This window comes from Trachinotus anak, unplaced genomic scaffold (genome assembly GCF_046630095.1).
Source record: "Trachinotus anak isolate AG129_WGS33_773 ecotype Australia unplaced genomic scaffold, CSIRO_AGI_Tana_v1 ptg000025l, whole genome shotgun sequence".
Taxonomy (NCBI): Eukaryota; Metazoa; Chordata; class Actinopteri; order Carangiformes; family Carangidae; genus Trachinotus; species Trachinotus anak.
This window is the reverse complement of record NW_027273876.1, coordinates 116,427-140,764: the sequence shown is the minus strand read 5'-3', so window position 1 is coordinate 140,764 and position 24,338 is coordinate 116,427. Positions and strand designations below refer to the sequence as shown.

Here is a 24,338-nt window from a genome sequence, read left to right as displayed (position 1 = left end):
ATCGCTGTAGTACTCTCTGTAGTCAGTACATCAAGTAGTTCTCTCTGTACTCACTACACAGAGTACTACTATTCTGGTTTATTCTGGTTTAGTCTGGTTCAGGACTAAGGACATCTCACTCTGTTGTGTTTTCCATTCACAGTTTATTCATGCTACTCTCATTACAACTGGAAGTACTTCTACATTCACTACAGGAACAACAACAACAACAACAGATGCATCGTCACCATGGAGACCCGTCCTCATATACACACCTGCACATGTCTGCACATGATCACGGTGTATACAAAGAGTTCCTGTCCTCCATGTTGGCTCCAGTGCATCTGTAAGGACAGAAAAACACCTGATTGCTACATAGAGCTGGGTATCTATCAAACATTTAGATATCAGTCCTGATACCGACGCCTTGACTTTGATACCGATTCTTAACATTACTTTTTTTTGGATAATTTAACAAAAAGAAAATAACATTACAATCATAGTTTTACTTAATCTTGGTCTCTTTACACACTCAAATGTGTCTGTGTAAATGAACAGCCAATCACCAGCTGATTGCCTCACTGATGACATTTGCTCATTCACTCCTTAGGTATTAACATCTGATATCCAATATGAGGCATTCTTCAATCCTCGACAGAATCAAACCAATTTGGTCGGTCCATGAAAGTATCGAAGTTCGATACCCAACCCTACTGCTACAGAAACAGCTCAGTCTGCAGGAACACTGCTGCCATGTTGGAGCCTCATCTGTAATCCAGCTGTTTGCAGTCTTTATGCTAAGCTAAGATAATGCTAGCTTCACATTTACTGTACAGACATGAGAGTGGTCTCAGTCTGACAGAAAACTGGAGTTACATGTTAAACTCTTCCTTTAAAGTACAATATCTGGTCATAACAACATGGTGTTACCATAGTAACAGTAACTGGTCATAACAATAGTTGTGTCCAAATTCACTCACTCATTCCCTCATCACTATCCAGTTCTCTGTAGAGGACAATACACTGAGCTCATCAGTAAAACTGAAAAACTTTCAGACTCTACATGCATCATTTTCTCTGTATTTTCAGCCTTTCACCACAAGATGATAGTAAATATTGCTTGGTTAGTGACCATCGGTTGTACATTACTTTTTATGATGCATTGTGGGATACTATGAGTCACTATATAGGGTATAAGAATCCTCACTATACATTCGGACATCACTACAAAATGGCAAACTCACTATATAGTGGACTATAGAGGGAGTAGTGAGTGATTTCAGACACAGCCAATATGTTGTTACCTTCGCTACAACTTATCAACAACATGGCAGCTGTGGGCTGTATGGTGTCTGAACTGTGTGAGGGTACAACAATCACTGACGCTAACACTGCAGGATACAAAAACTGTAAAAAAAAATACAAAATGATCATGGTATCAAATGAAGTGTTCAACAAATCAAACACACTGTAAAAATCCCTTGGGGGTTTGGGGGCAGTCACTTTGTTTTGAACTAAAGGCCAGTTATAAAGACCAGAACCTGTGGGACATCAGGTGTTTTGAAACCTGTAGTTTGTTTGCTCTGGTGTAAACTGGCAGCAATTTCTCCATGGTTGTTTTTTCACAAGGAAAAAAATCAAATGAATGAATGGGGGGGTTGGAGCTTCTTTGGGGCAGAGTCAGTTAGTCTACGTCCTGTAGGGGGGTGTGGTTTTGAAGGGATTGCTACTCACAGGCTACCACAGGATTGATTAGCACCATTTATAGTCGGATGATGTTGTGAATTTGACAGTCAAATGTGGTAGTCTGGGAGTTCAGCTCTGATTCTGAGACTAAGGTCGACCAGATCAATAAGTTCATCAATAACTAAAACTGACTGGATCTTTTAATTAAAAAGAAAAATACACTGCGTTCATCTTGACAGGACACTAAACCTGCAATCCAGCTCAGTCAGTCAAGACTAAATCTGACTAATAGAAACACTCACAGGACTGAACACAGTACCACTACAGACTGATAAACAGATCATGGTCTCATAGTGAAGCAGAGTTGGACTGACAATGGTTCAGATTGATACTAACAGATACAAGACTGGGATCATTCTACTTTAAGAGTTTAAATAAGATGGAGACAGGAAACATCAACACTGACCTTAGAGTAATTACTACATTGGATTCAGGACAATATGTATTTAATATACAATGAGCAGAATACGTTTATGGTAAGAACAGAAGGAGAAGAGGAACTACTTTGAGGTGAACATGTCTGTGCTGAAGGAAACAGGATGTATGTTCAGGGGCTATACTTGTACTACTACTATTACTGCAGTGGTTGCCTTTATCAGCAGACATAAAACGATGGAGTGATGAGTCTCAGGACAGATGAGATGTTGCTGAGTACACAAGTAGGATTAGAGATTTAAGACCTAGTTGTGGGGTCTAGTATTTGTTGTTGGGTTGTACTACCATTGATGAAACACTGAGTACTGCTACAGTAGGTGTACATTTTAGTGGTAGTTGTTGGGTTTAGTACTAGCTGTTAGGTCGTTTTAAGTTCTAATACCGGTGGGAGGGCTTAGTCTTGGTTGTAGGGCTGTACTGCCACTGTTTTAACAGTCTGGTTAAAGGATTTAGTACTACTTACAAGGTTTATTACTAGTTGTTGTGGGTTTATAGGGTTTAGTAGTATTTATAGAGTTGAAGTAGTATTGCTGCAGGGTTTAGTACTAGATGTTTGGTTTTTGTAGGGTTAAGAACTAGTTGTAGGGCCCAGTACTTCTTGGGCTGTATTACCATTGCTGAAATGAGTACTATTAGAGCTGACGTACAGTAGGTGTACTTTTTAGTGGATGTATGGTTTAGTACTAGCTGTAAGGTCTTCTTAAGGTTCAATAGTAGCTGTTGTATTATTGTTGCATGGTTTAGTACTAAGTTTTGGTTGTTGTAAGGCTATGTCCTAGTTCAGTAGTAGTTGTTGGGTTGTTGTACCATTGTTGTATCATTCAGTACTAATGTAGGTGTGAAGTAGGTGTGGGATTTTAGTAGTTCAAGTTTTTTTACTAGTTTTATTTTAAGTACTTAAGTAACATCCAACTTCAGTACTTGAGGAACTTTAGGTGAGGGTTTGTAATGTTTAAGGATTTCATATTATCATTGAGGCTATTATTTGGTTTAGTATTAGTTGAAGTATTTCGGTTGGAGAATGAATTACTAATTAAAGTATTACAGTTGTAGATTTGTAAAGATATGCTAGGGTTCTGTATTAGTTAAAATATTACTCTTATAGGGTCTAGTGCTAATTGTAGATTTGTAGGATGTAGGGTTGCAGTAGGGTTTGGTATTGTCTTGTAGTGACACTCAAAGTGTCAGTGTGATTCTTCCTGTTTTAAGATAAAGATGTGATGTTGGATCGCCCACCAGGAGGCGCCACAATCCTCTGAGCAGAGCGACGAGGGATGTGGTCGTCAATCTGAGCTCCTGGAAGAGAAAGGGTAGTGATGGTATGAATAATGATCTGTAAGCAACCTATCTTCTTCATCATCATATTATTTAATGTAGTACTCAACAGCAGTATTTATAAACTGTATATACTTTAACCTACAAACTGTTTACCCAGAATGCATCTCAGAGTCCATTGGTTTTAGTTGACCAGATATTTCATTAAGAAACTGGTGATACTACCTACCTGCTAAGGTGAATCCTGACTGGTGGAGGTTTCGGGGGCCGGTCTGGGTTTTTGGACACGGGGGCCCTCTGCTGGTCGGAGTAGGCGGGACCGATTTAGTCATGCTGATGACATCATGAACCGGACCATCATAATTTCCTCTGGGGACACCACGGGCCTCTGCCATCTAAGATAAAGACAAATATCTAAAAAACTGAATAATCACCTGACCAGCTGGTCAACTGCTTAACCAGTTGGTTGGTAATAAGTCATCCAGCTGGTTGGTGACCTTGCTGCGGGCTCTGATCCTTTTGTAGACAGCATCGGGGAAAGCCTTCCTGGGAACAAAGCGCCCCAAACCTTCAGTCATATTGAGTTTTCCATCCTCCACAACGACTCGACCTCCACTGATCACCACTGACGCCACACCTCGAAACTCCAGACCCTCCAGGATGTTCACCTCCACCGTCTGCACACACAGGCGACATGGTGAGGGGGAGTAGGATCAGTTTATGATGTCTATTTTAGATAATCAATGATACTGATTAGTGTGCACATGTTGTTACCAGGTTGTGAGTCTTTGCAGAAACAGTTCGTGTCTCCTTTGGGTTCCAGATAACAATGTCAGCATCAGATCCTACAGCGATGCGTCCTGAACACACAGAGAAACATCAGTCTGTGGTGAATATTACAGATCCCTAAATACCGTAATATTGCTCTAACAACCACTAACATCACTGCTTCAGGCGTTTTGCTAAAACATGGCAGTAAATTTCCTGACGTGGATATTTAAATATTTCTGGACTAGTATGACTTCATCTTTTTATGGTTTCAGTTCACATCCTGAGTACAATGGATTGACATCACAGGTCTCAACTGTAAACCTGACATCTTCTATACTTTAGTGGCAGTAAAACAAAGGATCCAAGCAGCAGCAGTGTCCTGATCTTCTCTACACTCGAACTCATCTGACAGATGTGATACCTTTTCGTGGGTAAATGTTGAAGAGTTTAGCAGCGTTGGTGCTTGTTACTGCAACAAACTCATTCTCATCCATCTTTCCTGTAGACTGTAGAGAGACAGAATGACAGAACACCATGAATGTCTTCAAGGAGATCCATCCATTATCTATACCTTATCCAAACTGTTCATACCACATAGTCACAGGGCCAGAGACAAACAACCATTCATGCTCACATTCACACCTACGGGCAATTTAGAGTTACCAATTCACCTAATGTGCATGTCTTTGGACTGTAGGAGGAAACCATGAAGTGTTGTGAGGTGACAGCACTAACTACCGTGCCTCCCCTTCTACACAGCGAGACCATTGCAAAATGTGTAAATGTGTTCCGCATTTGTACACAAAGAGACACAGTATGTGTGTGGGTCAACTCAGGGTTCAAGGTCAAAGGTTAAGTTATCTTGCCACAACTCTGTCCCAGACCACCGACATCCTCTCCTCGATCCCGTTGGTTCCCTCTGGGATCAAAGTGAAGTCATCTTTACCGATGGCTTTCTGAGCCGTGGAGAAGCTGGCATGAGCACTAGATGTCACCTGGAGGTCTCCGCTGGAAAAACACACAACAAGTACCTGTCAGGTGCACATGGTACACCTGGATGTGGAAGGTTGGGCTACATTATGCCTAACCATGGTGACAAAGGTGAAGTCATACCAACCATGCTAACAGAGAGGTCAGGTACTGTGGAGTTGAAGGATCAGGGTTGAGGGGTGGGCTCATGATGAAGGCAGCAGCAATGGCCCAGTCTTTGGACCAATAGTGAGAGCCATCAGTGGCCAAGCTGGCTGTGATTGGTTCTCCATACACCACCATACCTGAGGACACAAACAGGAAGCTACAACACTTGTCTGAGTATCCGTCTAACTTCACTTAGAGGAACTTGTGTACACCCCATGAAACTAGGAGCTGTGTTGTTGGAGGTCCCTCCAAGGCAAATTGGTCCCAGGTGAGGGGCCAAGTCACAGACCTCAAAGGACAACCCCTCACATCCTTACCATTTAGAGTCCATTGGCCACATTTTGGTCCATGGGAGCAGTTGGACACAACATCTAAAACCATTGGAGTGTGTGCTCAGCCAGCCAGCAGGCAAAGATGGGGACACAGGTGTGTTGACCTATTGCATCATAAACTGGTTCTAGGGAAGCAGAATATCACCCCTCTGGTGGGGAGGGAACCAGGGTTGGTTCAGGAGGTAGAAGGGTACCAACTAGGTATAGTTGAGTTAATCTTTTACTCAGAGCACCAGGTGTGGAATCAAACTCCTGCGTAGGGGCTGGGCCCTCTTCTTTTCTAGAAGCTCCAGTCAGGTGCTGCTGTGTTGTTGCCTTTATTAGACTGAGGGTCCCTGAGAGTAAAGCGCTGGGTGTTGTGTCTGTGTTCATGAACTGAACAACTGCTGGACAGACGTGGTAAACCCAAAGTTGTTACAATAAAGTGGGAACATCTGCTTGAGGACCCAGGTCTCTAACTTTCACTTCCAGGGAATTTTTTCTTGCATCCCAGGGGAGGCTGAGGATACTGAGTCAGAGTGGTCCATGTCAGAACCTCCACTGTGGAGGGTAGTGCCCTGAGTTGTAGACTGAGGTCAATGGTGCCTGTCCTGGCAGAAACCAAAGAACCCACTGGTTAACATCAGCAGGTGAGCTGAAGAAGGAATTTCTTTCAGGCTGGTTGGTTCAGGTGAGTCCTGAAGCAGGGTAACTCCTGACCTGGACTGATTAGTCCACCACAGAGGTGGCAGAGCTGGAAGAGTCAGGGGGAGGCTTTTCTCTGTCATTGGTCTCTGAGGAAGTTAAAAGATTCTGTAGGTGTCACCAGGTGAGGGATGAGATTCGTCCTGAGATGCTGAAAGCTCTGGACTCGAGGAGCTAAGGGACATTTACCTGAGAACTGGCAGACCACATGGGAGGTTCACATTTTTAAAAAGGTAGAAAATTAAAACAGCTTAAAACTAAATTAAATCTGAACCTAATCATGCTTAAAAGGTGTGATGAAGAACAGATGATGATAATAATGATGATGATGTTACCTTTCTTCCTGGATTTGGCGATGACATCAGCAGCAGATTTGCTCATCACCTTGGGAACGTACAGTGGACAGTTGGCCTGTTTGGCAATGGTGATGGCCCGATACACCGCTTCTGTCTCCACCTGAAACACAATGTCAGAGTACACACATCATCAGTAATACACAACATCACAACACACACACCATCAGTAACTCACCTTTCACACCAGCTGGTGGATGTTTATATTTTTACACTTTTTTTAGTTTTTTTTCCAGGTGTGTTACAGGTGTGGCTCAGGTGTGCTTACCTCCTCAGGGTGAGATAAAACGTGTCCTTCTGGTCCGGAGATGCCAAGAGAGAGAAGCTTCTTTTGTTCCTGAAACGCATTAGTTTACACCCAATTACTCCAGTTTAAACCAGTTTGCACCAGTTCACACCAGTTTATACGAGTTCACACAATTTAAACTGGTTCACACCAGTTCACACAAGTTTACTATCGTTTAAACCAGTTCACATCAGATTAAACCAGTTCAAACCACATTAAACCAGTTTAAAATACACCAGTTGACCTTTTCTCTGATTTGATGAAAAAAGTGAGAGTGGCCGTCCCATTGGTCAGGATGTATTACCTCATCGATGATATCACCATTTTCTGCGTGGACCTGGGCGATGGCTCCAAGATCCCGCAGGACCCCAAAAGCCTCATAGAGCTGAAACCATGGAACCAAGAATTCAGTTACAGGAAGAGAAACGACAACAAACATTAATAACAAACTGATGTGTGGTTCACCTGAGAGTCGGAGCTCTGATATTTATCTTTGTAGGCCATGAAGAAGAGGAAGGAGTTCACACCTGAAACACAAATACTGCAGGTATTACTCAGCAGTACATAGACTACTGCAGTTAATACTCAGCAGTACACACTACTGTACTGCAGTTTATCTGTATAGTTCAAACAGGCAAGTGTTTTGATACAAAAACATTTAAGTTTCTGTGAAACATAATGAATGAAAGTGGAGAAGTTGAACTAAATTAATCTGCAGCAGACATTTAAAGTTGAGGCGACATCACTCATTACAGTTATTGGGCTAATTATAAATGTGATTTGAATGAGTCTGAGCAGACCAAGATCATCCTCTAGGTACAGATCTTGGTACAAATCTTGACCTGAATCCCCCAGAGACTGGGCAAACCAGCATGAAGACTGTTTCAGATGTTTTAGTCTCTGACAACCAGGAAGGAGCAGAACGACATGGGTACGACTGTAGATTCCTAAGGGACGTGGAGCTGAGGGAACTCTACATATCACACACTATAGGATTTTTCTGCAGACTTTCAGGACCATGTGACCAGGACTGGAGCAGATCAGCTGACAGACTGGAACAGAAACAGTCCAACTTGGTCCCATCAGTCTCATATTCAAAGATATAGTCCTGATCTTAGTCCCATGTCTGTTCCAGTCTGGATCAGTTGGACTCGGTCTGTTCCAGTCTGGATCAGGTGGTCTCTGTGTTTGTCCTCTGGTTCAGACTCTTTGTTCTCATCTTGTTTATTTTAAAGTCAGTTTGATATATATTAGCAGGGTCAGGAGGTCACAGGAGGCCCCAGGGTTCACACAAGGTCACAGGGTTAACAGGAGGTCACAGTAGGTCATAGTGATCACAGGAGGTCACAGGGGTCACAGGGTTTACAAGAGGTCACAGGAGTTCACAAGAGGTCACAGGGTTCACAGGAGGTCACAGGAGGTCACAGTAGGTCATAGGGATAGCAGGAGATCACAGGGGTCACACCAGGATGTTTATTTTCTAATGAAAAGGGAGCTAGAGGCTGGTTGAACTTGTTCGTGTCCTCGTCACTGAACCATGTTCTGACCTTTGTCTTTGACAAGTGTCTCCAGCTCCTCGTACAGTCCTTCATGCCAGCGAGTGACGTCCAGGTGAAGAGAGAAGTCACAGCACGCCCTCTGCTCCGCTGTCTCCCTCCACTGATCAAACGCTGACAGTAAACTAGTCCCCGGCTCTACCAGCACGTGGTCCACTGTAAAAACGAACATCAGTGTTACTAATGTTGTTTGACTGAAGCCTGATTGATCAGTATTGATACGTTATCAGTAATAACTGACTGATCATGGTGGTTCCTCCAGACAGGGCGGCTCGGGTTCCCTGGTAGAAGTCGTCAGTCGGGTTCAGGCCTTTCTGCGGAGAATACAGGTTGGTGTTGGCGTCGATGCCTCCGGGAATGACCAGCTGACCGTACGCATCCACGGTCCTCACACCGGACGGGACGATCAGGTTCTCACCAATCTGTCTGATCAGGACACAAGTGTGATGACAGAGACAATAACAGGTTTCCAAGCATGACACACCTGGAGGTCAGAGGTCAAGGTTCAGTCACAGCAGGTGTCAGAATGATGTCAGACTCTGAGCAGACAACAGGTCGTTATAATTAATATGATGATAATTACTTGATGGTCCCATCCTCAACATAGACATCAGCGTAGAACGACTGGTCGTCGTTGACAATCTTTCCTCCTTTGATGATCAGACGGTCGCCCTGTATACACAAAGGATTCTGGGTAAAACAAGAGGTCAACACATGAACATTAAACACATAAAACAGCTGATAACAAACTGCAGTATTGATCACACATCAACTTATTTCTCTAACAGATGTAGAGCATTTCTCTGACATCATCTACAAACCAGACCACATCATTAAAGTCCTGCTGCAGGACTGATGAGGGTTTAGAGACTCGGACTCTGATAAACCAAAGTACACTGTAACAGGGACACTTCGGCTCTGTCATTGACAGCATCACTGAATTAAAATAACACGTTACTAAAAGACTCATGTGAACCACTTCTGTTTAACTGAAACCTTCAGTCCAGCTGAGCTGAGGTTCTCAGTCCTCAACAGATTTTTTCCGTCAATCAAAAGGTGAACCCAGACAAAGCTGAAATGTCCCACTTTAACTGAAAGCACCGTGTTTTCAATATTTAAATCAGGTTTTCTTTTTGAAGCTTTTGAACCGATAGGACCGGGCCGGGACCGAGCCAGCTGCCGTAGACCCGTTGGGCTCAGTCTGATCTCCGGTCAGCCTCGGTCTGGTCCTAGAGGCCCTGTGACTGACAGGCGGAGCTGCAGCATCATGGCGCACCGGTTATTCCGGTTATCCCTGCTCTGCATAGCTCTGCACAGCTCGGCCCGGTTCGGTTCGGGTTGGACCTACCGCGGGTCTCCCGCTGCTCTTCTTGTTCTGGAAGGACATCCTGATCGATCAGTGCGCGCACACACACATGCACACACAGTCTGCTATTGTTGTTTCCGTCAACTCTGATGTCACTTTGCCGACAATACACACACACTCCACGTCCGGTGTGGAGCTTCAAAATAAAACGGACGAAGACACCAAACCTCATGCAAGGTTTATTCTGTTCCTAAAACTCAGACCCTGTTCAGACTGATGAAGACTCTGTTCGGACTGATGAAGACTGTTCAGGAGGAGGAGTATGTTCGTGAGATCTGATCGTTTGCATAATCCACACCTGTAAAACGACCATATAAGGCTGTCTTCTCTTAAATAAAGAGTTGGGTTGAAATATTTCTGTCAGGGACATTTCTGTGAAAATCAGCTGATGACAAGTTAAAGTGTGAAATTAATCTTTTTTTCTGTAGCTGCAGTTTAATGTTACATTTAATCAATTTTGTGTTTGACCTACACCCGCTTTTATTTTGAAAGTTCCCCGGACGTGTTTTATGTGCTAGGCACTGATTGTTTGCCGTTGTCTTCCACCTGCTGCAGAGGAGATGGACTGAGGAGATGGGGGTGTATGTGTAAGATACATGCGTTTCATTGTTTAATTCTAAATACATATCTGATATTTGTACCGTGTTTATGTGTTAAACATATTTTGTCAGTACACATAGATTCTAATGTTACTGAGAGAAACAAATAATGTTCAGTGTTGTGACACTCAGTCCTCACTCTGAGGTTGTTTTTGATCCAGTTTGATGTAATACAACAATAGAGAAACATCAGATGAAAGCAGAACATAGACTATAATTCTATTTGTTAATGCAGGTCAAGTCTTTTACTGAGTGAGGAAGATCCAGTGAGTCCAGTAGGTGTTGAGCCTCCCAGCTTGGTTTCCAGGAACCTGTATTTACACTGAAACAGCTGGATGAACCATCAGCTCAGAGGTAGGTGGTGTCAGTCACCTGAACTAGTACCCCCCCCCCCCCCTGAACACTGAACTGAAATGATTTTATCTTCAGTGACAGGGTCTGAATACTTTCTGAATGCACAGTAGATCAATCAAACTGAATTGATTATAATACATGAGTCATTTTTACCTCTCTCTTGCCGTAGTTTTCCTGGGCATGTCCAGAGGGAAACACCACTATCGGTCCTCCTTTTGCTGCATTTCCACCGTCGTGGCTGTCAGTGCGGGTCCGAGCAGCCCGGCGTCGCTCTGTCTGTGGACTGAACGATTCAAAGTTGAGCGTTTTGTTCTCGAACGCTCCTTCGACGCTGCAGAACATCCCTCCATATTTCATCCGAGGACGAGGAGAGTCTGAACCGAGCCGGGACAGAAGAGAGGAGCAGTCATCCTCCTGAGAGCACCTCCTCTCAGACATCATGACTGATCTGATCTGAGACAATGAGGAGAAGAGGAGATGATGAGGAGGAGGATGGCTGAGTACCTTAGGCTATAAATGAGGAGATGAGAGGAAGGAGGAGGGAGAGAGGAAAAGGAGGTCATGGAGGAGGGAGGACAGTGACCTCAAACTGAGAGGAAACAATCAGAGGGAGCAAGACCAGAAAAAATAAGAGACTGACTTTGGTCTAAGAGTCTGGATCATTCACTCATGAAGTCTTCTCTCATCTGGACCAGGTTGCCCTAGGGTTAGGTACATCACTCACACCTCACACCCCGTGGTTGTGGATCTGGTTCAGACTCTGTTCTGGATCCACAGAGACCTGAACTGTGGAATAAAAACCTCAGACAATGACTGTCCACACACACTCAATTGAAACACACACTGTCTGTGTAGTGTATCCATCCATTTTAGATGTTATTGGTTTTGTATTGATGCTCCTGTTGTTCACAGTGAAGTCAGACATCATCATCATCATCATCGAGACATCACAGTGAGTGACCCGACTGTTTCAGCCTCAGTGAACACAAAGCCACGCACAGCAGGAGGCCTGCAACATACACACACTGTAACACACACAGACACACACTGTGACACACATTGTAACACACACACACACACACACACACACACACACACACACACACACACACACACACAGGTCAGTGCTCATTACTGTTGATGTTCTCAAAGTTGAAAGTTGCTGCAGTCTGAACTGGATTTATCTGCCAGATTCACTCCAGCTACACCCCCCCCCCCCCACCCCCCCCCCCCCCCACACACACACACACACACACACACACACACACACCCTCAGTGAACCAGAACAAAGTGTCTGTTTCTATGGTAACATGAGGTTTTCAGACTCAGGATCTCATGTTTAAACTACAATCTTGATCTAAGAGACAAACACAATGTGTTTAAGGTAATAACACAAACAGTTTGTGTGTCTTTATTGAACACAATCATTAAACCTTCTCAGTGAACCTGAGACCAGCTCCCCTCAGACCTCTTCCATATTCAGGAGGGGGTCTGGACCATTCCTGCTCTGCAGATCCCTGTTTCATGTTTTTCGTGTTCCAGTAGAGTGGTGTAGGTTCCCTCTGTGGTCTCCATGGCAACAGGACTCCATGCTCCATGGCGTGTGTGGTGGACTCATGAACAAAGATGTGAACCAGCTCTAATTAACAGTCAACATACAGCTGTTCCTGCCCCCCCTCCTCTCAGCCCAACTGGTTGACCCCGCCACCCTAAGTCTGGTTCTGTTAAAGGGTCTTAATCTAAGTCATTACACCTGTACACCTGTGTCTGAAGTAGCTCACTACTCCCTCTATAGTCCACTATAAAGTGAGTTCGCCATTCTGTAATGCTGTCTGAATGTATAATGAGAATTATTATATCCGATATAGAGGACTCAGAGTATTCCACAATGCATCATAAAAAGTAGTTCACAACCAATGGTCATGAACCAAGCAATATATGCCATCATGCATCACAATTGCAGTGAAAGTCACTGATGAGCTCACTGATGATTTCTGTCTTTTACCTGAGGAAGACAATGACGTAATTGATGATGAAAATGAAAACTGGGGCGCCTACAGTCAGAATCTCTCATGTGATGGACTGTTAATGAAAAATGTTCTAATTTTCAACAACAAAACACAAACACAGTTTTGTCTTCAGTCTTGTTTCCACCGTCTTTAATCTGTCATCACACCAAACTGCTGCCTCTTCAGATGTTTACTGAGTTCAGACTCACAGCGGGGATAGAAAAATATCATCTGGAATAATAAAAGTACAACAGCAAGATCGATTGTTTGAACTCTGCAGGTTTCTGTTGCTTCAGTTAAACACTAAGGATAATTCATACAGAAAATGTTTCCAGTGGTTCATCAGTTTTTTTTTTACTCTTCTCTTAAAACAAAGAGAATTTGACACTGAAATGAAAATATGGCAAAATGAAGATGTAGATGGAAAGTGAAATAATGAACCTGAAAAGAAATGAGCTTAAAATTAAACTGAAACTGAAAACAAAAAATCCAATTTAATTTGGAACATGGCCAAACTACATAATTATCAAGCATTTTCAAAACATTTAAAGGTGCTATTTTATATGTTTTGATATTGCTACACAGCTAATGTTAGCATCAACAGCGGTTGTATTTACAAGAGGTTATAAAACATCCTCTGAGCAGCTACGTCTTCAGACTGGACACCACAGTGACTCAGTATCAGGAAGTGACGAGACAGTCTGACTGGACCAGAGCTAGCTGTTAGCATGCTAACTTCAGCAGAAGAAAAGAAGTGATACAGACAAGAGTTAACATTGGTGTTTGTCTCAACCTCTGGGGACAGATGTTGGTGAGTTAAGAATGAAGGTTGATGCTGAACTCACATTTCTTGTAGACTGGTGAGTAAACAACTGTTAAGGCTAATGTTAGCTATGTAGCAATAGCACAACATACAGCTTTTCAGAATCAAGTGATTTTCTCCAGTAGGAGAATAAAAAGATGCATAATGTAAGGGTTAATATAATATAATATAATATAATATCTTTTTTAGTTTGTGAAATTATGTTCTATTGTTCAGTTGTGTCTATGAAGCACTGTTGTACTTTCTTCCATCAGTTTGAATTCTCTCCACAGTAAATCAGACTGGATCACCTCAACCTGGTTTGACTTTTCATCACGTGTAAACTCTGCAGAGTGATGACAGTGACCTGCATGCAGGTTTATTATAGAGTCCAAGGTTTCTGACCAGTTGTAGAACCTGCTTCTGACTTCTTTAGAACTCCATGCTACATTTCTTCCAATCGGATCATTTTGCTTTAACAGTTCAGTTTGTTTCCTTGATCTCTGACCTCCCGCAGAACTTCTGTCTGATGTTTCCTTTGTCAGGTTTTGGTCGAGAGACGATCCAGATGAGCTGAAACTGTAACCTTTGATCCATGAGTGGAGCTCTACAGTGTTAAACTACACTCTGGTCTGCAGGTGGAGCAGCCAATCAGAACAAAGTTTCAAAAGAACTTATATCAGGACAGACAAGACACTTCACTGAACAACAGTTTCTGATGCTTCCATCATGTTTCTACTGTGATTCAACTGTGAACTCTTCAAGGTAACTAAGCAACAACTTCACTGATCTCCTGCTGTAGTTTGTCGAGCTCTGCCTCTGTCACTGCAGTTTCATTGACCCAATATCAGTTAACTGTACTTGACCCAAACACCTACCTTAACACTGAAGTCAACCAGCTGAGTTAACTGTATGAATACAGCTAGCTAGTTGTTTAAAATCAGGTGGCTGAGCAAACCAGCTAATTTAGCGAATACTAATAAGTCCAGCACCACTTTGGTCCAGCTGGTCTGCTGAAGCCAGAATGTGTTTATCAGCTGCCCATCTGGTAACCCAGAACTTTCTGGGTCATTAGCTAAGAGGGAGCTAGTTGGCCTGTTAGCAGTGAAGGTTTTCACCTGTCTGAAACACAATGTTCTTCTGTTGCCACTTAAACTGTCACTCTTTCATCTCTGAGGCAGCACATTGGCATTCAGGAAGGGTGTGATGGTGTGGAGTCAGCTGACAGCTGAGCTCTGCTCTGATTGGCTGACAGCAGCCAGAGGCTGGTGAGTGTGGCAGTGAAGCCCATGTGCCTCAGTCAGATGCTGGTTCCAAATCCTGAATCTTTCAGAGTCCTCCTGACCAACACAACCCCGCTGAGTGTTCAGCTGCTGGACTCTGGAGGTCTGCAGAAACTAGACAACAGACTGAAATGTTAACAGATACACAGTACATCTAAAACTCAGACTTAATGATACAACAGACATCCATAGACTTTGATTTCAGAATCATTTACAACTCTATAAATACAATACAGGATTAGCATGACCTGCTGGAAACCCTGTATACCTGAGGTATACACTGCATACCTGTATACCGGAGGCAAACCCTGTATACCTGACGTAAATCCTGTATAACTGATGTAAACCCTGCATACCTGTATACCTGAGGTAAACCCTGTATACCTGAGGTAAACCTGTACCTGTATACCTGAGGTAAACCCTGTATACTCAAGGCAAACCCTGTATACCTGTATACCCAAGGCAAACCCTGTATACCTGTATACCTGAGGTAAACCTGTACCTGTATACCTGAGGTAAACCCTGTATACCTGAGGTAAACCTTGTTGCTTTGTGACTCACCAGCTGCTGTTAGGACCAGAGGATGAAGGCCAAAGAGAAGAATAGAAACAGAAAAAGAAACTGAAAGAAAACACAGGAAACAGTGGAGAGTCAGCAGAAAGTCACAGGAAGGAAACTTTTGGTTTACATACTGATGTTTTTACAGTGTAGACTTATGATTTTACAGTGTGGATGATGGTTTTACAGTGTAGACTAACAGGACTAACTGAACATACTGTGCGTTTGTTTCTCTCACCTTCTCCTCCAGCTCTTTAATTTGTCGTTTCTGGGCTTCTATAAACTCCTCCAGCTCCTTGTTCCTCTGTCAAAAACACATGCGTAATGTCGAGTACACAATTAGATAAAACACTATTCTGCCAGTGAAAGGTCAGTTGTTGGTTTACCTGCCAGGTACAGTTTTACCTGTCGTTTACATGTTTACCTGTTGTGTGAGTTGCAGTATCTCCATCCTCTCTCGCAGGATCTGGGCATCTCTCTCTCTAAGCTCGCACATTACAGTTCGTTTCCATTGGTCCATGGCTCTCCTCAGCCCCTCCCTTTCTTCCTCGGTCAGAGTTTCAGAGAGTCGACCCCCCTCAATCTTGAATCCCTCCATCCTGGATTCCTCCTCTTGCTGCAGAGCCTCAAACAACATGGCCTCCAGTTCGAGGATCCTCTGCATTAGAAACAAACATTTAAAATTAGAAAGTATGTTATGAACTGAAAACCTCTGTACAACTCTGCTTATCAAAGGCAAATCATCTAGCACCATAATAATCAAATCCAACATCCATCCATTTACTTCTGCTTATTCAAGGCTGGGTCGCCGTGGCAGCAGGTCAAACAAAGTACTAAAGTAGTCATGTAGTCCTCAGTAACATTCTCCAGCTAGTCCTCAGGGATCTCCCGGCGAGGTATATACATAGGTTCTATTTTAACAATCCAAAGTGCATAGTCTATAGTATGTGGTACAAATGCATTTAGGACATGTCCATATCTCTCCCACCTTATACAACACACAATATGCCACACAAAATGAGACTATATTCTAATTGTCCACTTGACTTATCCAAACACTGAAGTGTATTTTCAGCTCACTCTGCCTTTGTGTTACAGGCAAAGTGTATGCGCTCTGAGCACCTGCCTATTTAGGCTCATATCACTCTCTTGACAACGTATCCTTAAAATAACAGTGAAATACTGGTTGGTTTTTGTCCAACCAGTATTTCACTGGTTGGACAAAAACCATTTTTGTCAGTCACACACTTGCGACTGTCTCCAGGTAGCAGTACGGCAACAATGTTCCCAACCACACCTCATTTTAAGACCAACACACCCATGGGTGCACAAATGGGCGCAAGTGTATTTGCAACTGTGTCAGTCTGAAACTAGAAAAGATAGTTGCATTATACTTTGTGCTGATTTTATGATATGGCCCATAATCTCTCCAGTGTGTTCTAGGTCCACCCTAAGGTCTCCTACCAGTTGGATGTGCCTGGAAGACTTCCAGTGGAAAGTGCCCAGGAGGATCCTAACCAGATCCCTAAACCACCTAAATTGGTTCCTCTTGACATGAAGGAGCAGCTGTGATTGGTGGTGTGTGCTCTTGTCTGTCATTTGTTTTGATGAGTGAATTGAGTCAAAATTGTCAAGAAGAAAATGATCTCATGGTGCAAATTGTCATTGGTTCAGTTTGTCTGTAGCCATGTCACAGCAGGAACTGCATGGACACAATCGCTCGATTTTACATAGTTACTACTATCACCCAGTGTTCTGTTGGGTGTTGCACATTCAGAAAATGTCTTATTTTATATATTTCTGTTTAGCTGAAGTGAATCAATTTTGTGCTTCGGTAAAAATGTGAACAAGACCCACCAGATGCCACTATTGCTCAATAATCAGTTGCTTGTTGTTTATGTTGTGTTCATCAGTTACACTGACCTTATGAGCCTGATCCATTGACTGCTTCCTGTAGTCCAGCTCTTCATCCAGGTAACCTTTCTGTTTACTGAACAGATCCTAGAGCACAACCGACAGAGGTCAGAGGTCACAGTGGTACCTGAAGGCAAACCAGCAACTCAGCAAAACAAAATCTGATTAAAAATCTCAAATTACTGACACAGATGAGATGAAGACAACATCTGAATTTAAACACAGAGAACATCTTAAAACAGAAAATAAAACCATTAATAGCTTCACTGTATTGGATCATTTTTGAGGGGTTACCATGATGATGAAAGTTCATCAAACTCATTCAAATCAAACTTGTTAAACGTTTCAAAACACAATGGATAATACTATGTGGTCATTTATAAAATGTGAAAGATTTTTGTGGCTTCTGTGTTTCAGACAGACAGACAGCCAGAGAGACAGACAGATAGAGAGACAGATGGACAGGTAGACAGACAGTTCCAGCTTGTCTTTGAAAATGGGGGGTCAGATGGTGTTACATATAACACCATAATGAAAAATCAAAGAACATAATCCTCATATAACCACCTGACTCATCCAAGTAAGAATGGGTCTGATAGAGCATGCAGAGGACGGATCCACTCAACTCCAACAAACTGTAGAGGGTCTAGGTGAGTCCTGAACCATCCCTTAGTGATGCTGCTATAGACCTAGATTGCTGGGGGATTCCCATGATGCATTAAGGTCTTCCTCTCTCTCTCTCTCTGTGTTTCTGGAGCAGCAGGATCCAGATCTGCCACTACAACACTCATTATTATTATTATCACTGATATTTATTATTATTAATGATAACACTATTACCTATAGTCTATACAGCTGTTCCAGGTCTCTCTCTCTCTTCTCTCTCTCTTTCCTCCCCCCACCCCTAACCCTAACCCTCATCCTCCTCTTAATTGCTGAAGTTGAAGTTCTGTCACAAAATTATGTTGTTACGTATCCTCTGGCATTTTCAGTTTGTTATACAGAAATTCAGCAAATTCAGATCTCAGCATGTGTCAGTGATGATGTTCTTCCCTTTAGCTGAGATGTGCCTGGGATCTCCAGATCATGAAAATATTATTAAAGTTATTATCCCGATCAAGGAAGGCCCTGTCCCTTTCTTAAATTTTTACAGTTGGGATCACTGCATCCCCATTTCAATCAGTCCCATCCACTCTAAGATATCAGGTAAAATAAAGCAGGCAAACACATAAAAGGACAAATAATTAAACTTCAATCCAATCAAAGATGACACTTTGTAAAGAAGAGCACCGACAGCAGCCACGTGTGTCTGATTAGATCAACTTGCGGGGAAAAGGGATGGACAGACAAACCCAAGGATCTGTGTGTCAGTTTACCACCAGAGACTGTTGCAGGCACTGAGCACCCCAACCCTACCCCCCTATTGTCTATCCTAAATGTTGGCTTTTACCTTCTCACTTTCAATGTCCAACATCTTCTGCTGCAGAGCCGACTTTGTCACTTCAATGGACTCCAACCACTGATCAGAGAGACAAACAGGTAGAGAGAGAGACAAGTAAATGGAGAGGAAGCAGAAGGGTTAGCAGGGTTTGGGAAGAAATGGCATTCAGGTTACACCAGTTCCTCCCACAAAGTTTCCATCCTGAAGAGGAAACATGGTCTTTGAACAATGTGGACACACTAACTCTACACTTTAAAACAGTTATGACAAACATTCAGCAGGATCTAAGATCTGAAACTGGGTCAAAGGTTGGAAGGGATAGCTAATATGTTTTGTCATGTCAGCACAGGGTCAAAGATCAAATGAGAACAGGGTCAGCGTTCACAGAGGTCTAAGAAAAGAGACAAAGATACACAGAGAGATGAAAAACAAGGTCAAAGCTCTGCTGTCCACAAATAGCTGTAAATACTGTGTAATCAGGTTTGAGTGTTACCTTCTCTGCCAGGGTGAGCACTGTCCTGGCATGGATCACCACCACCTGCTCCTCATTGGACAGATTCTACAGGAAAACATGCAACATGTCAATAACATAATGATTACATGTCAACCATATGATATCTACAACTTGTCAACAACATAACAACATGTCAACAACATGTCAACAACATTTAAACATAGATGTTACTTTGCAGCTGGTCTTATGTTTATTTTTAAGTCTCTGTCAGATTTGGTCAAATTCATCTGTCACGATTCATATCAGCTGTTTGCATCATGTTAAACTGACAAACATACATCAACATGTTCAAATAATCTACCCTCAGTTGAATCAAACATCAGTATATCAAAAATATATAAACATAAACAAAATGTTAACACGACGGCTTAGTAAAGTTTTAGACTGATTTATGTCACAGATGGATTCACTGAACAACACTTGAGCTCTGACAGCATAAAATGTTAACACATTAACATATATACAGATGTAAACATCTGACCACTGTCATCACAAACTGGAGGATTTAGTGAAATTGTTCTTAAGTCAGTTTGACACATTTGTACATGAAACTGTAACAGAAACATACATGTACAAAATAAATTCAACATACACTTACGGCGTTATCTCCCAGAATGTCCAGTTTCTTCATCAACTCACTGATCACAATTTCCTGAGGATCAAAATAAATCAGGTAAACAAATATTTACACAAGTGTACTCAGGTGGATATGTGTGTTTGCAGGTGTTACTCAGGTGTTCCTCAGGTGTAGCCAGGGCCCTGTGCCACAAAGTGACAGCAGTGAGTTATCTCTTTAGGCTTAACTGAAGTTTTGATGTCAACAAGGTGACTCACTGGCTCAATCCTGATTTTATAACCACAACATTGTCCAACACACATATCTTATAAATTACATTTACAGACTGAGCTGTGATTTCAGCTATATTGTAAATACAGGGCCTGCTAATGGTACTGCAACTGCAGGAGAACTTGACTCCACTGTGCCATGCCAAGAACCACCTCTGTCCCAGGCTGTGGATCCCTAGAGCAAATTAACCCTAACCCTAACCCACATAGTTCTCCACCTTGAAATAATATCATTTTAATATCATATTAATAATAATGTCAAGGCATTTATATCAGTCAGTGTGTCCACTCCACAATAGTATGAACAAAGATTAGAGCCACACCACCTCCCTCTTTGTTGTTGGAATTTATCGCCCTCCCTCTGCTCCTCTAGATTGCACTCCAACATAATTAATCACTTTCTTCCACTTATTTTTCTCAGAACTAGTCATTCTAGATGACCTAGGCCTAAATTGGTTGTCCCAAGAATCAGATTGCCTTAAACTTCTATGAATTTGGCTTCACTCAGCTAATCTCTGAACCTACACACATAAACCTCTAAATCAGCTTTATATATTTATATGATATTATCTTAACCAATAAACCAAACAAACACCTTGACAGAGGTGTTCATTTGACATGAGCGATCACTGCCCACTCTTTCTTATCTGACCTTCAACACAAGTAACCTGACTCACACATCTGAACTTCAAGATGTAGAAGACGCTTTAAATTATATTATGAATACTTTTAATTCTGTTGTCAATAAACACATACCTTTTAAAAAGTTTAGAATAAAAGATAGATCCTGCCACTGGCTCTCATCTGAACTCTCTAACCTAAGGAACAAAGCTTGGGTGAAGGCTCGACACACTGGGGACCCATCTCACTGACTTGAAGGAATAACTGTACATCCTCCATAAGAAAAGCCAAGTGAAATTACTATCTAGACATAATACAAAGTCTGATCCAGGAAAATTTTGTAAACTAGTAAATTCCATTAAGAAGAAAAACAAAACTTCATTACCCACCAACATTATTTATAGAGACAATTTGATTTGCTTTTAATGAGCACTTTGCTACAGCTGGCTATTCCTTTGAGGAAGTACACTCAGAGTCCACCAATATACTGTCGCCAGTACCCTCAAACCCTACCTCTCTCCATCAAAGTATCCTCCATCCCTTTTCTTGTTCTTCAGTTATGGAGACTCTTAGACAAATCAGTAACAAGAAAGCAGCTGGAGAAGATCACCTAGATCTTAATAAATGTCCACTCCTTTCATCACAGAGTGTTCAACACATATTTTCAACAGAAGCATTTCCTCTGGTATCATCCCAAAACTAGAGTCACCGCCTCATGGTTGTCTGCCTCCACAACTCAGACAAGTTTCAGATTAGATCCCTGTTTATCCAGAGTCTTATAAAATATGAACCATTTGTGTGAAATTTTGTCATAATTGCTGTGTGAAGTCCTGAGTAATGGCTAAAAAGTGTTTTGAGAGGTCACACTGACCTTGATCTTTAACCTTTGACAACCAAAATCTAATAAGTTCTAATCAATTCTAATCAGTCTAAGTGTTGAAGAAGTTCCATCAAGGTGTTACTTATACGTGTTCATGAGAATGGGACAGACCTCCTCACAAAGATGGAGATAAGTCTGTCTGTCTAAAACTGCTCTAAAACTGCCCTGTCTTGCTAAGATCTTTGAATCCCTCATTAATAACTGACTGACCAGTGGTATAACATCATCACTGCAAAGGACTAGGACCGGCCCTGCCGCTACGGTCCAGTATCAAGAATTTCCTGCTCTTATGTAGATAAGCCCAAAAGAAGTGAGACTAAGTTGAACTCGCTTTGTGGTATAGGCCCCTGTTGTTTACATTTTGACACAGGTGTGTTTACAGGTGTACATGGTTGTATTCAGGCTTTACTCACAGTGACTCCCTCTGCCTCACAGTAGATCTGCAGAGGACTGAGGCCTTCTGGGAAATGGAGTTGTTGGAAGTTGATGGCAGGTGAGCGTCGTTCCCTCTCCTGATCAGTAGATAGCATTTGCATGGAAACACAGTGTCAGTCAACACAAAAGTTTACATTTATGTTTATGTTGTTTATTTTACTGGGTCTGTTTTAATTTGTTGATGTTGTTATTTATATCTAAGTCAGGTGAACCATTTTAATTTGTTGTTGTTGTTTATGTCTGTCTGACTGTCTTAACTTCTTGCTTTTGTTTAAGTTGTTGTTGTTTGTGTGTTTACCTCAAGCTCTAAGATCCTGAACTCCAGCAGCTCGTTCTGATCTTTGACGTCCTGGATGTCGTTTTTCAGACGCAGCTCTTCACCTTCCATCTGCCTCAGCTACAGAACAGAGTCAATGTTACACTGTATCCAACTGCTTCCTGTTTTACATCCAGAACCTTTGATGAGTCTGAACCTGAGTCACTGTGTAACAGAATGATGTCACTGTGTTTCAGGACTGTTCACTTCACCTTCTCCACCAGCTCCTGATTCCTCTGATACAACGCCTGCTTCTCCTCCACCCACTTCACATCCTGACCGAGAGAGAGAGAGAGACAGACAGACAGACAGACAGAAAGAGAGAGAAAGACAGAGTGAGAGAGCGAGAGAGAGACAAACAGACAGAGAGAGAGAGAGAGAGAGAGTGAGAGAGAGAGACAGACAGAGAAAGAGAGAGACAGACATAGAGAAAGAGAGACAGACATATAGAGAGAGATAGAGTGAAAGAGAGAGAGAGAGAGAGAGAGAGAGAGAGAGAGAGCAGTTTGAACTGAACTTTATTTACAGCTCAGACCTCTAACAGACCTGCTCTACATTCTATGTTCTACAGCAGAAGTGTTCAGCCATGTTCCAAAGAAATTCCAAAGTGATTTGGTGAGCCCTGCTTTTAGTTACTACATTTGAATCTGATAAATGTCTGTAAACAACAGACGATCAATGTCTGACCATCACCACTCAAGTAGAATTTAAGGTGGATCATCTTGTTCCGTTGGCAGTATTTAAGGTGGATCCTCTGGTCCCTTGGCAGAATTTAAGGTGGATCCTCTTGTTCCTTTGGCAGAATTTAAGGTGGATCATCTTGTTCCTTTGGCAGGATGCTTAGTTGAGTTGGTCATGAACTCTTCATTCTTTAGCCTCAGATTTTGTTGATGCTCTTGTTTGATGTTTGAGGCTCTTCATTTCAAACCCTTTGCAGTTTTATCCTTGTTCACTATCTGCAGTTTTGTAACTTTTATTTTTCTTTAAATGTTGGATTTTTGTGTTGTTAAGTCCTACACAGGATGAAAAGAGAGTCAACTGCTCTGATTGGACCAGCCTGTAGAAGTAATGGCTGACTAAATAAATGAATATTTGACCTGAATTTAAAAGTTTGGTTTATCACAGCATCTCCTCCACCTGCTGCTGTCAGATTATCAGATGATCAGATTCCACACCACACCTGAAGCTTCATGAGACACCTGACCTCCATCTGAACAGCTGTCCCACTGCCACCACTACACAACACATCATGACCAAACGAAAACTTGCACACAGGCAGGTTCTGCAGCCCTGACAGAAACCTGTTGACATGTAGTCCAGGTGTCTCACGAGGCTCTAGTGAATCTGATCAGCTAATCAAAAGCAGCAGGTGGTGGGGACAGTATTTGGCCCTTTAATGCAACATGACTGTTCTCTCTGTTCTATGTTCTACTGTTTGTTCTACCACTGTCTGGCTCACATAAGTTCTCTGCTCCTCTCATCAGATGAAGACACAATCTTCTCTCCAGGGGTTCACCCTGCAACCAATCAGAAGGCAGATCATATTCTCACCTGCTGTGTGGACCAGTCCTGAGTTCATCATCACCTGTCTCCTCTGTTATATATGTAAAATTGCTGTGTGTGTGTGTGTGTGTGTGTGTGTGTGTGTGTGTGTGTGTGTGTGTGTGTGTGTTACCAGTCCTTGTTGGTTCAGTGCTGACTCCAGATCTGCAACTCTGGTTTGATATCGACTGATTTCAGTCAGCAGCTGCTCTCTGGTCTGAAACACAGGGAATTCAACCATCAACCGGTCATGCCTTGCTTGATTACAGGAATTAGAACGCTCTCTCCGTTGCTGCCTTGCTCA

At 42.4% G+C, this 24,338-nt stretch overlaps 2 protein-coding genes and 1 long non-coding RNA gene across 11 annotated transcripts in view; 1 reads left to right on the top strand and 2 right to left on the bottom strand.

Moving 5' to 3' along the window:
* Positions 1-123: 123 nt before the first annotated feature.
* On the bottom strand, positions 124-11,314 carry dpysl4 (dihydropyrimidinase like 4). Of its 3 annotated transcripts, none has more exons than XM_071463251.1 (15): positions 11,027-11,314; positions 9,138-9,226; positions 8,796-8,980; positions 8,546-8,710; positions 7,464-7,525; positions 7,303-7,383; positions 6,981-7,049; positions 6,695-6,815; positions 5,324-5,480; positions 5,073-5,214; positions 4,628-4,712; positions 4,210-4,295; positions 3,933-4,112; positions 3,665-3,830; positions 124-3,456 (listed from the first exon to the last, which is right to left on the bottom strand). In XM_071463251.1, the coding sequence occupies exons 1-15, from the start codon at positions 11,312-11,314 to the stop codon at positions 3,365-3,367; spliced, it is 1,968 nt and encodes a 655-aa protein (XP_071319352.1). In that variant the 3' UTR covers positions 124-3,364. The 3 variants fall into 3 exon arrangements, with proteins under 3 accessions (XP_071319352.1, XP_071319354.1, XP_071319355.1); XM_071463253.1 differs by lacking the exon at positions 11,027-11,314 and adding an exon at positions 9,903-10,092 and having other exon boundaries at positions 9,138-9,244; XM_071463254.1 differs by lacking the exon at positions 11,027-11,314 and adding an exon at positions 9,903-10,080.
* Positions 10,424-13,002, top strand: LOC139609037 (uncharacterized). The gene is made up of 3 exons (XR_011685140.1): positions 10,424-10,505; positions 10,755-10,873; positions 11,043-13,002. It is a non-coding gene; the product is annotated as an uncharacterized lncRNA (long non-coding RNA).
* A 13-nt stretch (positions 13,003-13,015) lies between these two features.
* The window catches only part of jakmip3 (Janus kinase and microtubule interacting protein 3), a 28,143-nt gene continuing 16,820 nt past the window's right edge, over positions 13,016-24,338 (bottom strand). For 3 of the 7 annotated variants that reach the window (XM_071463246.1, XM_071463249.1, XM_071463248.1), the window contains 12 exons: positions 24,168-24,251; positions 22,705-22,767; positions 22,475-22,573; positions 22,155-22,253; positions 19,987-20,046; positions 19,374-19,439; positions 18,890-18,958; positions 17,449-17,526; positions 15,950-16,183; positions 15,764-15,829; positions 15,529-15,588; positions 13,016-15,081 (listed from right to left, as the gene is read on the bottom strand). In XM_071463246.1, coding sequence (XP_071319347.1) covers positions 15,538-15,588; positions 15,764-15,829; positions 15,950-16,183; positions 17,449-17,526; positions 18,890-18,958; positions 19,374-19,439; positions 19,987-20,046; positions 22,155-22,253; positions 22,475-22,573; positions 22,705-22,767; positions 24,168-24,251 — 969 coding nt within the window. In that variant the 3' untranslated portion in view covers positions 13,016-15,081; positions 15,529-15,537. Of the gene's footprint in view, positions 15,082-15,324; positions 15,389-15,469; positions 15,589-15,763; positions 15,830-15,949; positions 16,184-17,448; positions 17,567-18,889; positions 18,959-19,373; positions 19,440-19,986; positions 20,047-22,154; positions 22,254-22,474; positions 22,574-22,704; positions 22,768-24,167; positions 24,252-24,338 lie in introns of those variants that run through there. The other 4 variants (XM_071463247.1, XM_071463250.1, XR_011685137.1 and 1 more) reach the window with 3 other exon arrangements.

What these genes read in the sequence shown, in the direction of transcription:
- dpysl4 (XM_071463251.1), bottom strand. Translation starts at nt 11,314, where the DNA reads ATGATGTCTGAGAGGAGGTGCTCTCAGGAGGATGACTGCTCCTCTCTT. An exon ending in TTTTATCTCACCCTGAGGAG is followed by an intron (nt 6,816 to 6,980) that starts GTAAGCACACCT and finishes ATTGTGTTTCAG; the next exon opens with GTGGAGACAGAAGCGGTGTA. An exon ending in TGGTCTGGGACAGAGTTGTG is followed by an intron (nt 4,713 to 5,072) that starts GCAAGATAACTT and finishes GTCTCTCTACAG; the next exon opens with TCTACAGGAAAGATGGATGA.